Source organism: Trachypithecus francoisi, unplaced genomic scaffold (genome assembly GCF_009764315.1).
Source record: "Trachypithecus francoisi isolate TF-2019V2 unplaced genomic scaffold, Tfra_2.0 Lachesis_group3, whole genome shotgun sequence".
NCBI classification, from domain to species: domain Eukaryota; kingdom Metazoa; phylum Chordata; class Mammalia; order Primates; family Cercopithecidae; genus Trachypithecus; species Trachypithecus francoisi.
The window spans coordinates 115,909,165-115,932,795 of record NW_022681468.1 but is presented as its reverse complement, the minus strand read 5'-3'; the positions used below and the strand labels follow the sequence as shown (position 1 = coordinate 115,932,795).

The 23,631-nt window shown below is 56.3% G+C and overlaps 1 protein-coding gene across 1 annotated transcript in view; it reads right to left on the bottom strand.

The window, feature by feature from the left end:
• Positions 1-2,094: 2,094 nt before the first annotated feature.
• HCN4 (hyperpolarization activated cyclic nucleotide gated potassium channel 4) overlaps positions 2,095-23,631 on the bottom strand; it is a 50,094-nt gene continuing 28,557 nt past the window's right edge. Inside the window, exons 3-8 of the mRNA XM_033189457.1 lie at positions 14,177-14,338; positions 11,594-11,812; positions 7,514-7,660; positions 7,171-7,411; positions 6,305-6,469; positions 2,095-6,164 (exon numbers count right to left, since the gene is read on the bottom strand). Of these exons, the coding sequence (XP_033045348.1) occupies positions 4,696-6,164; positions 6,305-6,469; positions 7,171-7,411; positions 7,514-7,660; positions 11,594-11,812; positions 14,177-14,338 (2,403 nt within the window). The 3' untranslated portion in view covers positions 2,095-4,695. The remainder of the gene's footprint in view (positions 6,165-6,304; positions 6,470-7,170; positions 7,412-7,513; positions 7,661-11,593; positions 11,813-14,176; positions 14,339-23,631) is intronic.

Genomic DNA, 23,631 nt, shown 5'->3' with positions numbered 1-23,631 from the left:
ACACAGCTCTCCGGTGGGAAGAGTGAGGAGTAGCGGCTGGAAAGAGATGTGGAGTCCGGGCAGGGATCTTATGCATCTCTTTCAATTGTCTTTTTTTTTTTTTTTTTTAGACGGAGTCTCGCTCTGTCGCCCCGGCTGGAGTGCAATGGTGCGATCTCGACTCACTGCAAGCTCCCCCTCCCGGATTCACGCCATTCTCCCGCCTCAGCCTCCCGAGTAGCTGGGACTACAGGCGCCCGCCACCACGCCTGGCTAATTTTTTTGTATTTTTAGTAGAGACGGGGTTTCACCATGTTAGCCAGGATGGTCTCGATCTCCTAACCTCGTGATCTGCCCACCTTGGCCTCCCAAAGTGCTGGGATGACAAGCGTGAGCCACCGCGCCCTGTCTTCAATTGTCTCTTTAAAACCCCAGTCTGGTTTAGCCCCACTAGGGAGAAAAAGTGCCTTCAGGCCTTCCCACAGCGCCAGCAGCAAGAGCACACAGCAGGTGTCCCTTGGGGCTGACGCATAGGGTGCTCGCGGTGGGGGTGGAGGAGCCGTCTGCCCCTGTGCGGGGAGCATTCTCTCACTGACACTGTCTGAATTGCTGGTACATGGTGATCAGAGGAAGCCAACTGACATTTAGTCACTTTTACCGTCTTTTTAAAAATTCTCTACAGTCAGCGCACCCTTTGTTGTCTGCACCAGGGCTCTAGTGGGAAGAGACAGATTGAGTCCTCGGCACCTGGGTGTGCAGCCCCGCTCCTTCCTTCTAGCTGACAGGGCTGGCAAATTCCTACCTCTCTGAGCCCCTTTCCCTTTGGCTCACTGTAACTGGGAAATTCTGACCTCTGGGGTGGTTGGGCGGATGACAGCAGAGGAAAGAGCCAGGGCCTAGCGCCCAGGAGGTACTTACTAGGTGTCCTTCCCGCATCAGGGAACAGACAGTGACTGAGGGCCCCGCAGCGAATGCCCCACCCGCGCAGACTCCCTCTCAGAGGGACCTGTCCCCACTGCTTCCCCACAGCCCCAGAGGCCAGGCCTGAGCCATTCAGATTCCAGGGAGGTGATCGCAGCCCAGGGCCGCGCCCTGCCTCTGCCGCCCCCGGGGTCCCCAAGGAAGCACCGCCGCCTGGCCGCAGAGGGCAGTTGTCATGGGGACGCCGGGGCCGCTGAGCCGCCTCCTTAGCAACGGGACTCCCCGGCCAGTTGCCATGGAAACAGCATCCCCTGGCAAGCGGTGATGGGGAACGGCTGCCGGGTTTCCTGCCCTTTTCCGAGGACTTTCCCCTCCTGGGGCGGGAGACACGGCACTCCCTATGCCGGCGGGAGCCGCGGGGACTTGGTTTTCCAGTCGCCCGTCGCCGGCCCAGGAGGGGGCCTCTGCCTGACCCCGCGAAGTCCCAAGGCCTGGAGGAACCCTCTAGAGACAGGGGTGGGGAAAGAGGCCACCCGGGGACCAGGCCTAGCCCCTCGAGCAGGCACAGCAGTGGGGAGTCCGTGCCCTGCCTCCTTCCAGAGGCCCCAGATGCTGCTTCTGCCCTCAAGCCCCCACCAACCCACAGAGAAGCCCAGCGCTGTGCCCCCACCCCTCGGTCACCCCTCTGATGCCCTCCCCATTGCCCAGTCACCTTGTGTCTCCAGCCACCCTCCCACTTCTGAGAGCTTACCTGATCACACTAAGCTGGTGTCCCCCTCTTCAGCATCTAGCTGGATGGAGCCCAGGTGCACATTCACCACCCTCCTCCTCAGCCAGCCCTGGCAGTAGGGAGTGGCAAGGGTCTCACACCTCCCCAACTCCTGTGTTTCTCCCCTCCACTAGCAAAGGACACATGCCCACTCACTCCCACCCTCCTCCTTAATGATTCTCACCAGTCCATAATCGTGTGCACACCTGTGTCCACAGCCAGGCCTTGCACATCCCCCGTGCACACCTCTACGCACAGAACACAGCTCCATGCTCTTGCAGGCATAGGTTTGCACATACACAAGGGCCCACATGTGCCCTCTGGGCCATGTCCCCTGCCTTCCACACCCCAGTTCCCAGGACTCCAGGATTCCCCAATGACCTCACCCCCACCCCCGTCCCTGGCCCCTAGAAGAAGGCAGCATCTGCTGGAATTTTTTTTTATTTAAATAAAATATACAATACGGCGCATTTACCGGTTTCTTTTTTAAAAGTGGAAGATTTGAAAATTCCTTGTAGGTGACTGGGTGTGGGAGGGCCCACTGCCTGCACCTGGCTGTCCCAGTCTCTGCAGAGTGGCCAGGTTGGGTCAGAGCTATTATAAAATACATGTGTGTGTAAGTACAGAAGAGGGTGGTTAGGCCAGGATCTGATGGCAAGCAGCCTCCTCACGGCCCTGGACCCTCCACCTTCACCCCTGCTGCCTCCAGGACAAGACTGTGGGTTTGGATCAAGTCCTGCTGCCTCTCAGAGCTGCCTTCCTTAAGGGGAAGGGGTGTGTGCAGAACTCAGGTTGAGGCTAAGTCCTTCCAGTTCTCAGAACTCCTGAGCCAGCACAGTACAGACCAGTACCAGGCGGCATCTAGTCTTTACCTAAGATCCCAGGAACCTTCACCCACTTCTCTCCTGGAGTACCGCCTCCCACTCCCTGCAGCCCATCTATGGAGAAATCGGTTTTTCCCACATCCCAGGATAGCTCAAGGCAAAACTCGATCTTGCCAACATTCTGGCTTGAAGCATGGAATGTTCTGGACGGATAATGTGGGGCCAGCCCATCTCATTATTTGGGGATTGCAGCTATACCTGCCCTGGCCCTATAGGCAGGGGCAGACCCCTGACTTTGCCTCTGGCAGGATCCCATCTGGGAGGAGGGAGGATGGTGCCTCCAAAGGCATCTGAGCTGCTTTCTCGTTCCTGCAATCTGGAACCTGCTTATGGCTCCTAGTTGCCAGGACCAAGCCCAGTCAATCCCTTAGCCTATCACCCAAGGCCATCCCTCTGACCCCTCAGCCTGCGGATTCCCTCCCAAAGCCCTGATCCACCACTCCACATCCACCTCAGGAATGTCTCCGCTATATACTCCATCCCACCCACCATTCCCTCCCTCTCTCCCTGTTGAAGTCTTCCCACATCTCAAGGCCTGGCTCCCACCCACCTCTGGCCACACACCTTCCTTGGGCCCTTAGGGAGGCCCAGCCACCTCCTGAGTCCTGAGATTTTAAGTCTTGGAGCCCTCAGCCAAAGCTCCCTGGGCTCTCACATAGTTTGCTGGAGCAATAGGCTGGGCATATGAGGGGCAGAAGAAATGTGATTGATTGAGCACCTACCATGGTATGTGCCAGGCGCTGGGCTGGGCATTTCACATACAGATTTTTCGCATCTGGTCCTCATAGGTCCTTGTGAGGCGGTACCATAATGATTTCCATTTTACAAATGAGGTGACAGAAAAGTCAGATAACTTGCCCAAGATCATACAGCTAAGAAGTGGTAGGGCTGGGATTCAAACCCAGGCCTGACTGCTGCCAAAATCTGGTGTCTTCCTTCTGCACCACGCTTGGGGACCATCTACCTCAGACTCCCTCAACAGTTTTCTGATGGAAGGAACACAGACTTGGGCCTCAAGCAGGCGTGGATTTGAACCTCAAATCAGTCCCCACTCTGCCACTCCGAGTTACATGATGGTGGAGAAATTACCCAGAACTGTTTCTTCATCTGCTAAATCGGGAGAATGAAAGTGCCCACCCCATGGTCTTTGTGAAACTGAAGGAGTGAACATGTGTAAAGAGCGAAACCAGTGCTTGGCACAGAGCAGACTCAATACACAGAAGTTCCCCTCACCTCCCGCTGTACAGATGGGCAAACTGATGGCCCCAGAGGTGGCAGGGTGTGCCTGAGGCCCTAGGAAAGGAGTCTTCCACTTCCGTGTGGTGAGAGGTCAGGCTGGGACTGGATTTGAGACGAGAGAGGGGGCCTGCTGCGAAGTCCTGGGGTCCTCTTCCCTGAGGACTGGAGAGAGAACATCCCGAGACCATGCAGTGCACAGCCTGCGGGCCAAGGTGGGTTGCTGGGTGTAAGGTGACCCGGGCATCCTGGCAACATAGGAATAAACTAGACTGCACACGTGTGCGCACATGTGAGTGGCTATCTACATGGCTCTACAGAGCGCTACATAGCTATACATATACACATCTTACATACATATACATATATTCATATACAGATCTTGCTACGTTTACAGTAGAAAAAAATGCTAGGCCCTCAGGGCCCTGGCCCTTTTCTCCCAAGGTCGCAGGCATCTGAGGCTCCCCAGGGCACGCCCCAGGGCAGCCCCTTCCTGGGGGCAGAGTGGAGCTCCAAGTTACAGCTAAGGGGCTGATGGCAGCTGTTTCTCTAAATGAACACAATGACACATCTGCTCTAAGAACCCCCAACACTGGCCACCCCGACCCCTGCCCAGCCCCGAGACCCCATCTGCCTTTCTCTGGCTTTTGCATTTGGGACCTGCCTGCTCCCTCCTCCCTCCCCCTCCCTCCCTCTAGTGCTGAGTATTAAAATAGTCTATAAAAGCAAGTGACCAAAAATCTATAGCTCTAAGAATACCTGGTTATTTTCTGCTGTCTTTTGATTTTCTGGTGTGTGTGGTTTTTTAAATAATTATTACTGTTATTGGTTTATCTCCTAATCACAGTTAAACCTGAAGGAAGAAGGAAGGGAGAGAAAAGAAGAAAGAAGAGGGAAGGGCCCAGCTCATAGATTGGACGGCAGTTTGGAGCACACTGGCTCAGGCCTGGCCCCAGGTTCCCTCTGGGGTCCAGCAGTCAGAGGGGGCCCCCCAGAAGAGGTGGCTCTTGCCCCAAACAAAGACAGAGGGGGTGGCAAAGAACCTGAGGATGTCTTCCGAGGCAGAGTGACGTGCTGGCCAGGGATGGCACCATAGGGCCTCCCAGGGGGACCAAGGCCCCTGCTGCTCCCACTGCCCCCGCTGCCACCCCCAGCCCTGGGGAAGAGCGGGAAGGCAGCCATGGACTCCCCTGAGGAGTGCGGGGAGGCTCTGCGGAGAGTCTGTGCCCCGTCTTGAGGCAGGGCTGGCTGAGATGCAGAGATGAGCTTGAGGTCCTGGGTGAGGCGGCCGGGGGTGAGGGGGGGCGTGCCCCTGCGCTGGGGGACCTGGGGTGGTGGGGGGCTGGATGCAGGTGGCAGAAGCAAGGATCCGTGGGAGCCAGAGGCCCGGGGCGGGGCACTTGGGAAGGTTCTTGGGGGGCCTGGGCTGTGGCCAGGGGGGCTGAGACCTCCTCGGGGAGTAAAGCCTACAGGGGAAGCCCCCCCAGAGGCCCCTGCCACAAGGGATGGCGGCTCAGGCTGCCGTGGGGGTGTCTCTGGCGTGCTCGGTGGGCCAGCAGCTAGACCTAGGGACAACTCCCCGGGAGGCTGGCCCAGCTGCCCAGGGCTAGATGATGGGGATCTGGATGAGGGTGGGGGTGGCAGGAAGTGCTCCGGGAGTCCCAGGCCTCCCCGGGCCCCGGGTGGTGCGGGAGGTGGTTGGGCAGCCTGCGGGGAGCGGGCACCTGGCTGCAGCGGGGTGAGCAGGGGAGAGTCGGAGGAGGACAGGGAGCCACCCAGTGCCTTGTGGAAGTGGCCAAACCCGGCTGTGGTGGTGGCGGCTGTGCCAGCTGATGGTGTGGGAGCCGAGGGGGAGCCACAGGCCCCGGGGGGTGGGGAGGAGCTCGATGAGGGCAGGAGTGGGCTCAGTCCGGCGGGGGCAGAGAATCCAGCCAGCTGTTGGATGTGGAAGGAGGATGAAGACGGCGTGTCTACCTGGGATGGGCTGCTGGCGGGTGAGGCGGAGCCCAGCGCAGAAGGGATCAGGGACTGCAGCCGTTTCAGGTGCCTTGGTGTCTGCCCGGCACCGAGGTTGCCCAGCCCAGATCCTGGGGGAGGGCGGAAGATGGCAGCAGGCAGGCGAGGGTGGTGGGTGAGGGCTATGGCCACAGAAGTGGTGGCAGCGGCAGCCTGCAGTGGTGCCTGTATCAGCGGGGTCCAGATGACAGGTGTGGGGGTCGGGGTGGCAGAGGCGGCGGCCTGGACGCGGTGTGCGCAGTGCGCCATCTCCCGGTCATGCTGCACAATCTGCTGGATGATCTCGTTCTCCTGGTAGTTGAAGACGCCCGAGTTGAGGTCGTGCTGGACTTTGTGGAGGAGGATGGAGTTCTTCTTGCCTGGGCCACGGAACAAGAGCAGGCACTCAGGGCACAGCGGGGAAGGAGATCAGGTGCAGACCCAGCTTAGGCATAGAGAAGCCCTGCCCTCCTGCCCCTCCCGCCCCCCGCCTGCCCCGCCTGTGGCCCATCCCCCTCACCGATGCGGTCCAGGCGGTCCAGCGCCACAGTCTCAAAGGCCCTTCGCATCATGGGGTACTCCTCCAGCACCTCATTGAAGTTGTCCACGCTCAGCGAGTAGAGGCGGCAGTAGGTGTCGGCCCTCACGCTGGCTGTGCGCCGGCCCCGTGTCAGCAGGCAGATCTCTGGCAGAGCATCAGGACTCAGGGTGAGACTTGCACAGCCTGCCCAAGCCACGGGGACTGCCCACCCTGACCTTGGCCCTGACTACCTGGCACAGAAACCTTGGCAGGCTCACAAGGCCCTGCCCCCAGACTGTGGCCACACTGGATGCCTCTTCCCCACCAAATGGGGGCTGGACAGTCTTTCCCATCTTTGGGACATACCCTCTGCTCTGGACTGAATGTCCTCCCACCAAAGTTATATGTTGAACCCCTAATTCCAGCATGATGGTATTTGGAGGTGGAGCCTAGGGAGGTAATTAGATCATGAGGGTGGAGCCCTGGTGGATGGAATTAGTGCCCTTTTAGGAGGAGGCCAGGGAGCTGGCTCATCCTCCTTCTGCCACATGAGGACACAGCGTGAAGTCAGCAGTGCAGCCCAGAAGAGGGCCCTCACTAGCCCCAACCATGCTGGCCCCCTCAGCTCAGATGGTCAGCCTCCAGAACCATGAGACATACATTCCTGTGGTTTACAAGCCACCCAGTCTGCAGCACTTTTGTTACAAGGGCCCAGACTGACTAAGACACCCCTAACCCGGGCTCACAAACACTTCCCTCCAGGCTGTGGCCACGAACGGTGCTCACTGCCTCTGTCCCCTTAGTGTCTCCCCAGCCCATCCCCTGGGAGCAGCTGCCCTGTCCCCCAGGGCCCGGGGCTGCCTCACCTCCAAAGTAGGAGCCGTCGGCCAGCTTGGTCTCCTTGTTGCCCTTGGTGAGCACGCTGACCACGCCGTGCTGAATGAAGTACATCTTCTTGCCGATGGTGCCTTCCCGGATGATGTAGTCCCCAGGCTGGAAGACCTCGAAACGCAGCTTGGTCAGCATGGACGTCACAAAGTTGGGGTCCGCGTTGGCAAACAGTGGCATGGAGGCCACCAGTTTCCGGCAGTTAAAGTTGATGATCTCCTGCCGGACGAGGTGGATTGGGACACGGGAAGGAGGAGGTGAGGGGAGCTGGCTGACAGGAAGGCCTGGCTCCCCTCCCCGCCGGGCCGCTGCACAGCTCACCTCCCGCAGGGGCTCGCTCAGCTCGCCCAGGATGCTCTCCTCATCGAACATCTTGCCCTGGTAGCGGTGCTCGTAGTAGTCGTGGATGCGCTGCCGGGTGTCGGGCGGGAGCTTGTGGAAGGACATGTACTGCTCCACCTGCTTATACTGAGGCCGGGAGAAGGGGGCATCATCTCTGCGCAGCCAGCCCCACCGCCTCAGCAGGCACCACATCCGGGCACCCACCCTGGGGGAATTCTTGGTTAAACTTGATTCCTTGAGATCTGAGCTCTACAGTGTTGAAATGACCTCACTGTGCTCCAAACAACTGCCCGGGCTCCCAGCTGCTTGGCATGGAGGAGGCAGCCCCACCAGCATCTGGTCCTGTGTTTAATACTAAGGAGGTGGGTGGGGGCAGCAGGGAATGTCCAAAGCCCAGTGACAGGACACCAACTGTATCGCCAGGGAGGTCGATCACGTTTCCTTGGAATGTTTACACTGGGGACAGGGAGGCCTCACCGACTATGGGGAAAGAAGATGTTTCCTCCCAGCAGTGACAACTGGCACAGTCCGGAGGCAAGGCTGCGACAGCTCAGAACGCTCAGAGGCAGAAGCAAGGATGCCTGGCTGCTCTACACTATGAATCTAAACGCGGCCTCAGCTGAGACCCCAGGTCACTTCATTGAGAGCAACTCCAGGCAAGGGAAAAGCAGGGTAGACTAATTTGAGGCAACCTGCAAATAGAGGCTCGGGTACAAAAGATTTGTGAGCCTCAGACCCTGGGGCTCAAATAAGAAACGATCCTGCCCACCCTTGCTGAGAGGAGTAGACGTTGCTCCCACCATTGTAGATTGTGGGTGGACAGTGGGATTCTCAAGAGCAGAACGAGGGATGGGAGGTATTGATTAGGCAACAACATGGACTCCTCCTGGATGGGAAGCAGAGGAAGTCCCTATAACCCCAGCAGCAATCAGAAATGGGGCAGCCTGTTTGCATCTATGTGTGCTCCAAAGAGGTGGAGACACAGAACTGCTGCACAGAAATACCCACAGGCAAATGAGGGCTGAGAAATGACATTTCCTAAACTTTGTCCAGCCACCCTGGCCTCTGATTGTTCCAAGTTATGCAAAGTCCCAGGGGACAGTGACTTCCCGGCTGGTTATAGGGGCGGAGGCAGCCGGAATACCTGGAGCTGTGTTTTAGAGAATCCCTACTCTGATCCCCAGAGAACAGGTAGGGGTGGGGAGGCAGGGTCTAGACATGGGGCAGGAGTTAAAAGGCTGGAAAAACATTTTAATAAAAGTCTCAAATCAAAAGCCACAGACACCTTGACTCTGGCCCTAAAATAAACTCTAATGCATTTTCTTTTACTTTTTTCTTTTTATTTATTTATTTGTTGTTGTTGTTGTTGTTGTTGTTGTTAAGACAGGGTCTTGCTGTGTCACCTAGACTGGAGTGCAGTGATGTGAACACAGCTCACTGCAGCCTCAACCTCCTGGGTTCAAGTGATTCTCCCACCTCAGCCTCCTAAGTAGCTGGCACTATAGGCACACGCCACCATGCCTGGCTAATTTTTGTATTTTTAGTATAGACAGGGTTTTGCCATGTTGCCCAGGCTGGTCTTGAACTCCTGGGCTCAAGAAATCAGCTTGCCTCAGCCTCTCAAAGTGCTGGAATTACAGGCATGAGCCATCATGCCCAGCCTCCCAGATGATTTTCCTTTTCTCTCTCTTTTTTTTTTTGCGACGGAGTCTCCATCTGTCACCCAGGCTGGAGTACAGTGGTGCAATCTTGGCTCACTGCAACCTCTGCCTCCTGGGTTCAAGCGATTCTCCTGCCTCAGCCTCCCTAAATAGCTGGGACTACAGGTGTGTACTGCCACACCTAGCTATTCTTTTTTTACTTTTAGTAGAGATGAAGTTTCACCACGTTGGCCAGGATGGTCATGGACTCTTGACCTCCGGTGATCTGCCTGCCTCGGCCTCCCAAAGTGCTGGGATTATAGGTGTGAGCCACCACATCTGGCCCCAGATGCTTTTTCTATATTAATCCCTGATCCTGACCCCAGACTAAACCCTAGCCTTGGTCACACACTGAGCCCTGACCCCACTCACATGCTGAGCCCCACCCCAGTCACAGGCTGGGCCCTGGTGCTGGCTCCAGAACGATCCCTCACCTGGGCCTGGGCTAAGCCCTGATCTTTGTAGCTCGATGCCTTCTTTACCTCCCTTCCCGTCTGCTCCCTTCTAACCCAGGACCCTGTGTTCTAGCCAGGCTAATTTCTCTGCCAGCACACCTATGCTCATGCTCATCCTGATGCCTGGCCTAGAGTTCTCTTCTACCTTCTCCTTCCTCTGCCTCCCCAGGGTGAGCTCTCCTTCCCTCCCGGCTCTGCAGGCTCTCCTGACCTCTCTTCTTGGCACCATGGGACCTGGACCTCCACACCGCCTGTCAGTCATCCCACCAAAGGACAGTGCCTGGGACAGACAGGTAGGCGATGAATCCACAAATGCTGACCCTACTATATTCCAGGCATAGGGCATAAAATGGAGAACGACATACTGCGTCCTCCCCTCATGGAGCCGTGGCCTGGAGAGGGAAGGTGGACGTTAAACAGATGGCTGCCTAGAGTTAATAACATCATCACCAGAGTGCCGAGTGTAGTGAAGGAGGAGAGGGTGCCATGGGGTCACATGATGGGTGACGAGCTGGCCGGGTCACAGAAGGCTTCTCCAAGAGTTGAGGTTGGATGCGGAGAGGGTGTCAGGTGGAGAGCTGGGAGGATAGTTGAGGGTGAAAGGCCGTGTCTGGGCCCCATGGCAGGAGCGGGCATGGGGAGAGACATCTGGCCAGGCTGAAATAAAGGGTGCAGGGCCCAGGGCAGGAGCTGAGCATGAGGGCAGAGACCTGGTTTTGCCCCTCAAATGCCAGGCTGGGAAAACATGCTTAGGAGTGAATATATGTCTTCAGAGCAACATGAAGTCCCTGAAGAGTTTTAAGGAGAGGATCAGGCTGATGCGTTTTAGATGCCACTCAAACTGCTGTGTGAGGCATGCAGTGGAAGCAGCCAGGGCAGAACCTCCTTAGCTGATAAACACAGGGGAGCTTACTTGCAACCCCCATGGGCTGATGCCCAGTACCACCCCCGCCCTGCAGATGAGGAAACGAGGCCCCACACTGCGGAGGCACAGGCCCACACTCCAACAGAGCTCGGCAGCAGAGGAGCTGGGGTAGGACCCAGGTGGCCTGACTCCAAGCCACAGGACTCATTCTCTATGGTGAGGGGGCTGCTGTTGAGACCCCAGGGAGAGATGAAGCTGGTGATGGGCGAGGGTGGCTGGGATGCAGAGAAGGAGCTGTGGCTTTGAGGTAGGCATTGATGACAGAGAGAGGTCAGGGATGGCTCCCAGTCTCTGGCCTGGGGTCTGGGAAGAACAGAGGGTGGAGTACAGAGGACATGGCGGACTTCTCATTACAGACAAGAGGGGCGTGACGTGTCCAGAGAGGGATGAAATAAACCACCTGGAGCTGAGAGATGAGCTGGGGCTGCTGATGCTGTACAGGCCCCACTGCGCGAAGATGGGCGCAGAGCCTGCGGGCCTGGGTGGTGAAACCACAGCACTGGGGCCCCAGACACAGGGAGGGTCAGGGGCGAGGCCTGAGCCACTGGGGACTCCAGTGGCAGTGACTGGGAAGAGAAGCCAGCAAAAGGGGACGGGGTAGTGGCCAGAGAGGCAGGAGGAACACCGCGAGAGTGTGGTCCTGCAGAACGACTGAGTGGCCAGGAAGGGCGTGGTGACTGTCAAATGCCTACCAGAACAGCACGGAGGACACAAGGCCTCTGCCAGGAGCCACAGGCCCCAGTGACACCGGAGATGGGGAAGGTGGGCACAGATAAAAAGACATGTGGAGGTGCCAGGCGAGGGAGCTGAAACTCTTCTCATCTCAGAGGTGTCCCCCTCCTCCTGCTCTTCCCTCACACTGGGAGTCCCGATCCCAGGGGGTGGGAACAGAGCAGTTCCTGCTGGGGGCCCACTGACTGGTGGCCTATGCTCCCTCTTGGGAGGGACCAACGTGCAGGCCCTCCCTGGGTAGACTTACCTTTTCCTGGTACTGGCGCCGGGAGGAGTCCAGGGACTGGATGAGGGCAGTGGCGTGGCCAATGAACATGGCGTAGCAGGTGGCGCCCACGATCATGCTGAGCATGGTGAGCCAGACGTCGGACATGCCCACGGGCGCCTGCCGTCCATAGCCGATGCACAGCATGTGGCTCATGGCCTTGAAGAGCGCGTAGGAGTACTGCTTCCCCCAGGAGTTGTTCTGTGGACAGACGGATGGGTGGGGGCAACGGATGAGAGGGAAGGCCCTTCTCACTAGCAAGAAAAGTCTCTGCCACCTCCTCACCTCAACCTAACTTTCTCAGTGGCTGGGCCCAGGGCTCCCCTACCTTACTGTTGGCCGAAAGCCTTGGGTGAGGGGCAGGAAGCCCACAGAGGCAGCCTGTGCTGCCAGCGAGTCCCCCTCTTGCGCCTTCCTCTTGCAATGGAGGCAGAGATCAGACCTGGAAGCCCCAGTAAAGGTATGGGAGCCAGCATGGCCCAGCTCCCATGGGGCAGCTTGGAGCCTCCTGGCTGGGTGGCAAAGGCCCCGGGCTGAGCCACCCTGCTGTCCTTCCCTTGCTAAAACAGCTCCACCCCCTGCCCCCTAAACACTGCCAAGTGAAGCCCATTTCCCCACTGACCTCAATTATAAAACCAGATATGCTTCCCCTGGGGGTACAAGCTCTGGCAGACTGAGCCGAAAAACACTGTCCTCATTTTGGGTGAGCAAAAGTTAAAGCTGTGAGCTAACTGGCCTCCTGTGTGAACCCTGTCCGCCTCTGCCACGGCTGCGGCCACCAGTTCTCCTCCCACTACCCCCAAGGCAGACTCTCCGGAACACACAAGGCGTGGGGACAGGAGGAGGGAAGCTCTTGGCTATTTTTGTCTACAAAGCCAGTCGGTGTCTCAAGGAAGGCTCAGCGTGGGAACACTGGGATCGGAAGGGCCATCTCTTGAATTTAGTGCATGTGTGGGCCTGCCACCCTCACACAGAGAGGACACTGCCCCAGATGAGGGCCAGCTGAACCAGATGAATGCCAGCATCGGCCACCTCCCTGGTGTCTTTCTGCTCACAGGGCAGATGGATGAGCCACAGTGTAGAAACCTACCCAGGCCTGCAGAGCACCTGCCGGAGGCCCAGCCCCCACGGGAAAGTGTGGGGGCCGTGAGCCTCGAGCCATATTCAAGGTCAGCCAGACCGCCCCGAACAGAGCTGAGCTGGCTCCTTGGGTCTGGTGGCTCAGTCTAGACTGCAGTGGGGACCAGCAGGGCTGATCCCCAGGAGTGGAAGGGGCCTGGGTTCCCAGCCTTGGGGAACAGGGGCAGGCCCCCAGTGGCCTCCAGTCAGGGTTTCTGGCCTTTACTGCTGAGCCTCTGGGAACAGGGAATTCAATCCATATGGCCGATTCATTTACACTTAGCTCATCAAAAGGCTGTTTTGTAAAGGCCTGTTTGATGCTGAAAGATGCCTCAGGGTCTCTTTCACCTCTTTCAAAGCCGATTTTTCCTCCCCCGGGGCCCTGGGAATTTGCCTTCAGACCAAACCAAACTGACTGGGAGGGAGCCTGGGAGAGGCAGGGGTTCACCAGAGATACAGAAAGGCTCCTAGATCCAGGGTGTCTTCTGCCCTGCCTGGAGCCCACCTTATCCACAGGGGGACTGAAGACTCTGCCCTATGGCTTCCAAGGCCCCAAGTTCAACTTCTCCCAGCCACACTGACCCACTCGCAAGGCTGGAGGGAGAGGGTGGGGTCAGCCTCCATCCTGCCTGCCCTCCCCATCGGGACCCCACCTCGGACCAGGATATGTTGGGGGTAGGGGCAGCCCAGCTCTGTTGTTGGAGTAGAAAGTGACCACGTATGGTCTGGGAGTCTGCGTGGGCTGCAAATAGTACCCTCGAAGGCGTCTGTTTTCTTGGGCTCAGCTTTTTGGTTTTTTGTTTTTATTAATTTTTTCATTTTGAGACAAGATCTTGCTCTGTTACCCAGGCTGAAGTGCAAGTGAGCTCAAGGGACCCTCCTGTGCAGCCGGGACACATGTGCTCGCCACCACACCCAGCCTATCTTTTAAAACTACATTCTATTTATTTTTTGTAGTCAGGGGTCTCCCGATGTTGCTCGGGCTGGTTTACAATTCCTGGGCTGAAGCGATCCTCCTGCCTCGGCTTCCTAAAGCACGGGATTACTGGTATGAGCCACTGCACCCAGCCTCAGGCTCAGCTTTTAAGGACTTGGCTTCTAAGGGGCAGAGGCAGGAGGCCAGGAGCTGCCAGCCCAGCATTGCCACACCTGATACAACCTGAGGCCGCCCAGGTGTTAGTGTCCCTGGTAAAACTAAGATGAAATACTGAGGCTCCCAGTTGCAATGGAGGCTGTGAGAAGGTGGAGGTACCAGCTCCCAACCCAGAGCTGTGAATGGATTCCTGGACTGGAAGCAAGCCATTGGGCCTGTACTCGGTAGAGCTACATGCCCCTCAGCTCTGGGCGGCACTCAGGGTCCTACATGCTGGAAGTCCACATCTCACCTCTCTACCTCTGGAGAGCCCACCTATGGCTCAGAGAGAGAACCGGGCTGGGCGCACTCACCACCATGTTGTTGATGGACACCCAGCAGTCATCAGGGAAGTCCTGCAGCATGGGTACCAGGAACTGCAGGCAGCCATCCCAGTGGCAGAGCAGGAGCATCATGCCGATGAGGTTCACGATGCGCACCACGGCGCTGGCCAGGTCGTAGGTCATGTGGAAGATCTGCCAGCAGAGGAGGAGAAATTGCCTGGGATAGGTAAGCAGCCAGGAGGACCAGCAGCCCCTTTCTCTGCCCTGGAGCAGGTGGTGGGCACTGCTCTGCACGGACTCTGCAGGGCGCCCGCTCAGTGCAAGTCCAGGCTGGGGGTGGGGTGGGAAGGCATCGGTCCAGGCCTCGGAAGAGGAAGACTGCAGGCTGCGGGATCCCAAAGGGACATCTCCTGCCATCTATACAGATGGGGGGTCCTCCTGAAAGGTCTAGCCATCTGGGACATGTGGAAGGATACCTGGAGCCCCATGCAGCCCAGAAGTGGGCAGAGAAGCCACTTTCTCAGCTTGCCTGGGGTGTGAGGACACCAGGGAGAAAAGCCTGCCAGCCTGAGGCTCCTCGGGGAACGAAGGTTGACAGACACACCAGGGGTGTGTTTCCCTAAATCTATCACTAAATTCTCAAGACCCACACAGGGCAGCCACGGAATTGCAGAGGAAGCGGCACAGGCTCACAGGCCCCAAGTTCAGGCAGACCTTGATCCCAAGCCCAGGTCCTACCCAGTTCCTAGCTGTATAACCTTGAACCTCTCTGATCATGTTTTCTCATCTGGAAAATGGTGATAAAAATTCTTATCTGAGTGGGTTGTCAAAAGGACTAAATTATACATATAAAGTGCTTAGTAATGGGTAGAGGAGTGTTCAATAAATTACAAACCATTATTAATTGATAAGTTGTTATTAATAATTAATCTTCCTGATTGGTTAATATGTATTTGGGGTAATGCTCTCCTTTACAGCACCCTTGACCCCAGCTCACTGCCACCAGCCCCTCTCCACTCCTGCAGCTCCGAGTGGGCAGCTGCAGTGTAGCTGGACAGGGCCAAGGTGGGCATATCCTGGCACCCCCCCCCCAAACTACCATGCTGGGGTCCCCTTGGTGACAGGGCAGTGAGGGATGGAGAGGTGGAGGCAAGATTAGAGGAAAGTCTCTAGAAGCTCTGGCCTTGCTTCTGTGGCCTGGGAGATTTTGGAGTGGGTCTAGCCACCCAGCTCCCATTCTCATCCCTCCATACTATTCCCAGGCAAAGACACCCCTCTTGGAGGGGGGCTTGGGTCAAATGTCACAGAGACCTAGTTTAAGCCCATTTCAGACACGGAAACTAGGCCCAAAGAGACAGAGCCTAGATATGTCAGCCCCTGTCTACTGGTCTTCCAGCTACGGCCCTGTAGCTAGTGGCAGGATGTTCTGATGCTAGTGACCAAAGATGAATACTTTTTGTCCACAGCTCATTACCTGCAGTCACCCCTACCTATGGCCCTCATCAAGGGCATGACCCTGAAGGTTCCAGCTGCAAAGCTGGGAGTCTTTCCAGGATGAAGTGGACAGCGAAAGGTTCCGGGATCTGGTAGCTTAAGCTTGCACCATCATTTCCCCATGGCCCTGGTGACAGAGGGGACAACAGTGCCACACTTGACCATGGACATGAAATTCCACAGCCATCCTCTATTTAAACTCACAAAAATCCTTTGCTGAAGATATTGTTCATCTGTTTTATACCAAGGCTCAGAGAAGTAAAGGAACTTGTCCAAGATCACAGTGGCAGTGAAAAGGCCAGATGTTGTAGCCAGGTCTGCCCGATTCTGAGGCCTGCAGCCACCATATTAGATTGTTAGATTGACCTAGTGAGGAAAGGGTAACTCTCAGTAGTTCCATTTTGTGGATAAAACAACTCAAACCCAAAGTGGCTGAATGATGTGCCCAGATTCACACAGCAAGCTGGGTCTGAGGCCAGGTGGGACTTCCCAGCTTCTCGCCTCCCCAGGCCCTGCAAACAGTGCGATGGTGTAGACGGTGCTGTGTGCCCTGCAGCCCAGCACCACTGGGGCACAGACCAGCTCTGGGGCTGTCAGCGTTTGAGCTCCTGGCTAAGCTGACACTGTTCAGCATCTGCCATGGCCTGGAAGGAATGGTGGGCCCTAGAGAGCAGGCCGGTCTGGGGCTGGGCTGGAGCCTGGGTCTGTGACGCAGACCAGATCTGATTATGAAGCTAGTGTCTCTGGTCCATTCTCTGCGGCTGGTCGTGCTTAGGCACCTGTATCCTGAGACTGTGAGGCTCTCCCCTGTAGGTCCCTGAGCACCAGAGCCCCCAGCACCAGCTGGGGGGAAGATCCCACTTTTGCCTCCTTAACACTTAGGTGAACATGACATGTCTATGACCTTGGGCAAATCCTAACCTTTCTAAGTCTTGGTTGTCCAGGATGCCACCAGCTTCCCAGCTCACCCAACTCCCTGGTGTATGAGCTAAGACACCAGGGGTTTGGGGAGGGCAAGTGGCACAGCACCATTCACAGTCTCAGAGCCGGCCATCCTCCACACCTGCCTCCCCACCACCACAACTCAGCCTCCCCCGCAAACAAGCTAGACATCTGCCTCCTGCTTTGCAAGGCTGCTTGTGAACTCAACTAGCTAACAAAGTGCTCTCTGCACACCCATCATAGATGCAAGGGTGGAGTCATTATTATTAAGCTCCTTCACTTCCCAGTTGCTAAGGACTGCACCTTTGTGTCCCTCCCACATTCCTATGTTGAATTTCTAGCCCTTGATGTGATAGCATTTGGAGATGAGGCCTTTGGAGGGTCATCAGGTCATGAAGTTAGCACCCTCATGAGTGGGATGAGCGCCCTTATAAAAAGAGACCAGAGATGATCTCTCCTTGTCCTGTGAGGGCACAGGGAGAAGGCAGCCATCTACAAGTCAAACAACAACAACAACAACAACCAAAGGCCTCACCAGAAGCCCCCATTCTGGCACTCTCAACCCAGACTTCCAGCCTCCAGAGCTGTGGGAAGTAGTGTGTGTTATTTCAGTCCCCCGGCCTCTGGTATTTATGTTGTCACAGCCTGAGCTGACGGAGACACTAGCCTTCAGAACCCAGCCCTCTGCCACAGACAGGAAAGCTGTGCAGGAGGCCAAGGGCACAGCAGGCAGAGACGGGGGCCCATGAGGGCAAAATGGCAGCCTCCCCAAGGCACATGGCCTAGTGTTGAGGCGGGGTAATGAGGCAGGCCTGCCCCAGGGTTGGAGAGTCCAAGACAAGGTACAAATCAAGTTCCACAAGCCACAGATTTGGATAAAGTTGTAAGTCAAGGCAACAAAGGAAAATACATTCTGTTCTCCTACCTTGACAGAAGGCACCAGCATAACGCCCTGGAGGGTCAGGCTTGAAATGAGAACTCTTAGAAAACCACTCCAGGCCGGGCGCGGTGGCTCAAGCCTGTAATCCTAGCACTTTGGGAAGCCGAGACGGGCAGATCACGAGGTCAGGAGATCGAGACCATCCTGGCTAACACGGTGAAACCCCGTCTCTACTAAAATACAAAAAAAAAAAATTAGCTGGGCAAGGTGGCTGGCGCCTGTAGTCCCAGCTACTCGGGAGGCTGAGGCGGGAGAATGGCATAAACCAGGGAGGCGGAGCTTACAGTGAGCTGAGATCCGGCCACTGCACTCCAGCCTGGGCGACAGAGCGAGACTCCGTCTCAAAAAAAAAAAAAAAAAAAGAAAACCAAGAAAACCACTCCAGAGCACAGCTCACCTCCCTTCTCTTCCTTGACTGTGCCCCCCAGCAGGGGACCCTGGCCCACAGCCAAGCCACATCCATGCCACTCCTGTGAACAGTCACTTGTAAGTGGGTCAAGGGGTGGGCATAGAGGCAGGATGGTCCCCTCAGGACACAGCCTGGGAAGGGCCCTGCACAGGCCCTGGCAGCAAGCTTAGAGGTGTCTGTGCCAGGAACGCTGGTTACTCAAGTGTGGTCAAGAAAGAGCTGCAAAGAGCCCCCAGACTCCTCACTGTGAGAAGAGGAGCCCTCCGGAGTGTGGGCCAGTGGGGCCTTTCTTCCCTTCTTTCCTGGATATCGGGGCAGTACCCTCAGGGAGACCCAAATGTCTATGCCATGTCCCCTGGAAATCAGCCTGTCAGTGCCCAAGAAAGCCCCCCTCCCTATGGGGTCAGGGAGGAAAGTCTTGCCCTTGCTTGCCCAGAGCTCATAGTCTGGCTGGGGAAGGAAGCCACACCCAGGAAAGGGACTTGGGAACATGTATATAGAAACCTAGCAACAGAGCAAGGCAAGCAGGGCACAATGGGGAGGTCAGTAGAGAGGCTGGTTCAGGCTCTGAGCAGCCCAGATGTTGCTGTGGGACTGGACAGCACAGCTGGTAGCAGAGCCCACAGCCACAAGCATGCCATTCTCCTCCCACCCCTGGCTTGTCAAGGCAGCAGGAATTCTGCTGAAAGTTTCTTTAGTTGCGGAGGGTATCAAAGTCTAGGGCATCTCTGGAAGCACCCTGAGTGGGGTCTCCCTGGCTAAAGGGCTCCCCAGGATGCAACTGTGTTGCCCCCATCACAAGGGGCTGTGGAGGTCGGCAATGCTCCTCCTCTGCTGGAGGCAACCTTCCCTGTGCTCCTCTTTCAAGCCCTGGGATACCCCAGTTCCTTCCTTCTGTCATGCCTGAGACACACAGGTGGACTCCAAGAGTAACACAAATTGGCTCATATGTCCAGCTGTCTTGGTCTGTCTCTATATGACACATCCAAAACCTGTTTCCATCTCACACTGGTGCCGCTGTTCGTGAGGCTGAGCAGCAAAAACCCACCAGCCAGCTGTGAGTGAGTCTCTCACCCCTCCCCACATCCCATCCACCAGCAATCCAGGTGGTTTTGCCTCTACTGCCAAAGTGGACATCTCAAAGCCATTTACTTCCCTCCAATCCCAATATGACCCCAATCTAAACACCCCCAAGATGACGGCCCCCATCTCTTGATGAGGCTCCCCACCCCTCCAAGCCATTCTCCACCAAGCAGCTAGAAAGACCTCTTGGAGACATAAATCAGAACATGTCACCCTCTTACCATAAATCTTCCAATGACTTCCCACTGCACCCGTGAATACACTCCAACTGCCGACTGTGGCCCTCGGCATCCTGGCTCCCAACTACCAGCCTCCCTGACTCTGCCCAAGGCCATCTCTGGCCACAGAGGTGTCCTTGAACGCCCCAGGCCAGTTCACGCTTGCCCCAGGCCCTCAGTACTGGGCTTGCTCTTCCATCTGCCTGCGTGCTGCCTCCAGCTCCTTCTTGCCATCCTGTCTTGGCTCAAAAGCCACTTCCATGGAAAGGAAGGACACTGGATCTGTGTGACACAGCCAAGGGCCCTCCCTTCCCTTTCTCACCATGACTCTTCACCCTGATATATTTTCTTCCCAGAGTTCTCACCATCTGAAATGACATTCACTGACTTGCACGCTGCTGTGTGAGGCAGGGCTCTTCTCTATTTCTCACTTCTGTGTTCCTCCACGCTTAGCACAAACAGGCATCAAAAATATCTGCTGATTGCCTGAATAAATGTGGGTACATCTAAATGAATGAGTGGGTATCATATGGGAGCTCAAGGAAGTCTCCAGACATGGCTAGAAAGAGTCCCAGACTGTCACAGGCCACAGTAACTGCTCCTTTGGACAGATCATGCTGAGCCTTAAAGACAGAGCATCGAGGGTGGCACGTTTTCCTGCAATGACTTCCTTTCCTTCCATATCACCTTTTTCTTTTCATTACTCCTTTTCTTCTAAGATCAGGTCCTTGTCTAATTTTGCCTTTATCGTGATCTCAGCAATGAACATGGCACAGAGCACGTGGTAAGGTTTCAGGAACTGAGAAGAGCTTTGTGATGAAGGTGAAGGCGATGGTGACAGTGATGAGAATGATGGTGGTCAGCAGGGCTCCTGCTAGTGTAGACAGTGGAAGAACAGAAAGGTACCCGATCTGGGCAGATGCAGCCCACAGGGAACCTGCCCTTGTCCCTGTGGGAATAACCAAGGTGCCTTCTCCTGCAGGGGACACAGACTTCCACATCCTACTGAGAGTATGGTGGTGGTGAAGCCTGGGACTGCGGTGAGGAGCGGTGTGGGCACTGGGGTAGTGGGTGCAGGTGGGAGGGCTGGAGATGCTTGTTTCAGATGATTTTTAGACACCACAAAGCTGAAGCACCAATAATGCACAGTCTGAGCTGCCTGGGAAGAGCTGGTGGGGGCAAATCCGTTCAGGTTAGGGGGTACCCTAGATTTGAGGACACTCACCTCACCTGCACCACTCTCCAGTACCCAGGACGTGGTTGCTGAGAACAAGGCTGGACGTTGCTGGGAGAGGCTGCTAAACACTGGTGTGTCTCCACTGTTGGCTGGGGCCACAGGCCACCTGAGAGTCAGTTGCACCAGGCAAATATTTGCCTTGCTCTTTATATTTCATTAGAACTCCCTCTTACGATGTTGGTTCTGACCACAGGGGTTGAGCACCTTCATTTCCAGGCCACTGCAAGCTTTGCCAGTCAGGTGGTCCAGGCAGCTCACTCTGCCACACATGGAACTTGGGGAAGCCCTGCTCTCACACTTTCTGCAGTTTCTCAACTGCCGTGCAAGGACAGGGCTACACATCTTTTACCTTGGGTGGAAACTGCCTTTTCCACCCCCAGCCTCAGCTTCCTCATCTGTGGAATGGGTCAGTAACTGCCAGCTCTCAGGGCTATCACAGGGGTCAGGTGAGATCATAGCCACCACTGGCACATGGTAGGCACTCAGGACATGTTGGTTCCTTTCCTTCCCTCTCTTTCCCAGACCTCCAAAGAGCTGATTTCTCAGTTCCGAGGGGAGACCAGAAATGAGAGGTCAGACTGCTACTGTTTCCACCAAGGCCTCTTCCTGGGGCCTGATTGAATCCCCTCCTCTGGATTCACTTTCTCCTCATGGAAGAACAACTTCCACCTGTGTCTCAAGAACAAGTGTCTGCGTTGAAGACAACAACCCCAGGCCTGGCAGAACAGGCTGCTGCATATGCATCCTGGGTGCAGCCTGAAGGCAGCTGCACTGAGGGTCATGCCAGGTCCCTTCCTGGGTGCAGGAGACAGGGCCAGTACCCACGCCCCAGGACCTCTCCTCATGTCATCACTTCTCGCAGATGAGAAGCACCTGATTCTGAGATGAGACCATCAAGGCCCACAGGATGAGGGGACTCATCAGAGGCCACACAGCAGCCCCAGCTGGCCTCCTGCCTCCAGCCCCTCTTTGGCCACTTCAGGTGGCCGAGGAAGAGGAGAGGCTTCTGGGATGGGTCACTGGAGTGCTGGGCCTTGCACGGTAACATCCAAAGAGGGGTAACCACGGTTTCTAACAATAGCCTCCATGCCTAGAATAAGCTCACACCTCGGAGGGAGGGAGGGAAGAGGCGTGGCTGGAGAGGCTCAGGAGGGAGTCTACTGACCCAGATCACCGAGGATGGAGGCAAGAGGCTGACATCCTCCAAGATGGCGGTCCATACCTGCCCTAGACCACTCCACCCACGCTGACTCGCAAGACTGCCTGACTGCCACCAACACTTAGGAGATCTCTTGGGGGCCTGTTCTGGGCCCAGCTGGGGGGGCAGTTGAAGCCTGGGGTCAGAAGTCTAGCTTCTTGCAGCTTTACCAGGCAGCCTGGGGCAAGCTTTCCCCAGTCTGTGGGAGGCAAGCTCCTCAGCCCCACCACAGGGCGTCCTCCTTCGCGTCCTGTGAGCTACAACAAGGTCTTCAGGATCAGCTAACATGAACCTTGCCAAGGCAGATGGGAGCTGGGGACTGGGCCCCAGGGAGCCACGGCTTCAAAGAACATCAGCATGTACCTGACAAGTGGGAAAACTGAGGCCCAAAGGAGGAAAGAGATTCATAGAGGGACTTGAAAGAGGAGATTAGGGCAGGGTTTTCTGTGCTAAATATGTCTCTCCTCAGCTCTCACACGGACCTAGGGCTTCAAATGGTCTTTCTGCTGCTGCCTCTGGGTCAATCGGAGGTGGGAGATGCCCCTGGGCTGGAGTGGCCGGCTATGGTCCTGGAGACAGGGTTCCTGGGGCCAGCTGGGAAACTCCAGTCCAATCTCAGGGGTCCAGTGAGAGCCCTAGGCTGGGCGGTGTGCCCGGCAGAAACTGGCTCAAAGCAATTTTCTCCCCAGCTGGTAGGAGAGAGAAGGGTTTGTGTGTGGAAGGTTGAGAGTCATCCATCTGGCCTTCTGGGATCTCCTTCCTGCCCACGAGATGGGGCAGCATGTCTAGTTCAGAGGCCTGACCCAAGGTGTCCTGGGGCCTCTGCCTCCCCCAGAGAAAGGCCAGGACCAGCACCTGACCAGTTCTGGGTGCCCAAGAGGGTGGCCAGGCCAGGGTGGCAGTGGGGACAGGAGTCCTGGGCCTGACCTCCCAGGATGCATAATGTGGGGACGTGAAAGACAAGCTTAGCTCCAACCCACGACTCACCCTGTCCAGCCTCTGGCATCTCTGCCAACTCCTACAAAAGACCACAGCCCCCAGGCCCTGAAGGAGTAAGGTTGGCCCCTGGGAGGCTGAGGCCTGGAGACACAAATGGATGCCAGTGGAGGGAAAGAGCTGGCATGTCTCTGCTTTTCATGGCAGTCTAGCTGTGGGTCCATGACATACAGAAGGTTGGGGGTTTCTCAGGGTCTGAGGGAGCCAACCTGGTCCTACATTTCCACCTGGGACGGAAACCAGGAGACAAGTGTGTCAGGGCATAAGGGGAAACATGCCTCCATCCTTCCTTCACAGTCCCTCAGAGTGGACCCAGCCGACACCCTCCAGAGTCACTGTCCCCTCTTAGCCCTCAGCTCAGACCATCTGCCACATCTCTGCACATCTCTGTCCCACAGGCACCTCCAACTTGACCTGTTGCACAGATCTCCTCCCCTGCCGCTGCCCTCCCACTCTCTGCTAGTGGTCATCCTAGTGCTTTGATCCCAGCGCCCACCCAGGACATCACAGGTGGGTGCCCGGCAAGCACTTGCTGGACTGAAGGAAGTCCAGTCCCCCATGGAGGCACCCCAGCCATGAAAGGAAACAATCATAGAATCAAAGTCACTCTCTTTCCATCTGAGAAAGCGGGAAGGGCATGGAACTGGGAGACAGGAGGCCTAGGCCAAAAGTCCTACCACTGGGGCGGCCGGCCTTTCGGATCTTCAGTTTCCTCACTTGACATATGAGGATCATAAATCTTGCCCTGTTCCTCTTGCCAGCTAGGTGTGAGGAACCAAGGAAATGTTACTAAGACAACTTGGTGGGGAGGGAGGTGTGTGTGTGTATGTATGTATACATATATATATATATATATCATAAACATACAGGCGCCCACCACCACACCCAGCTAATTTTTTGTATTTTTAGTAGAGACGCAGTTTCACCATGTTGGCCAGGTTGGTTTTGAACTCCTGGCCTCAAGCAAT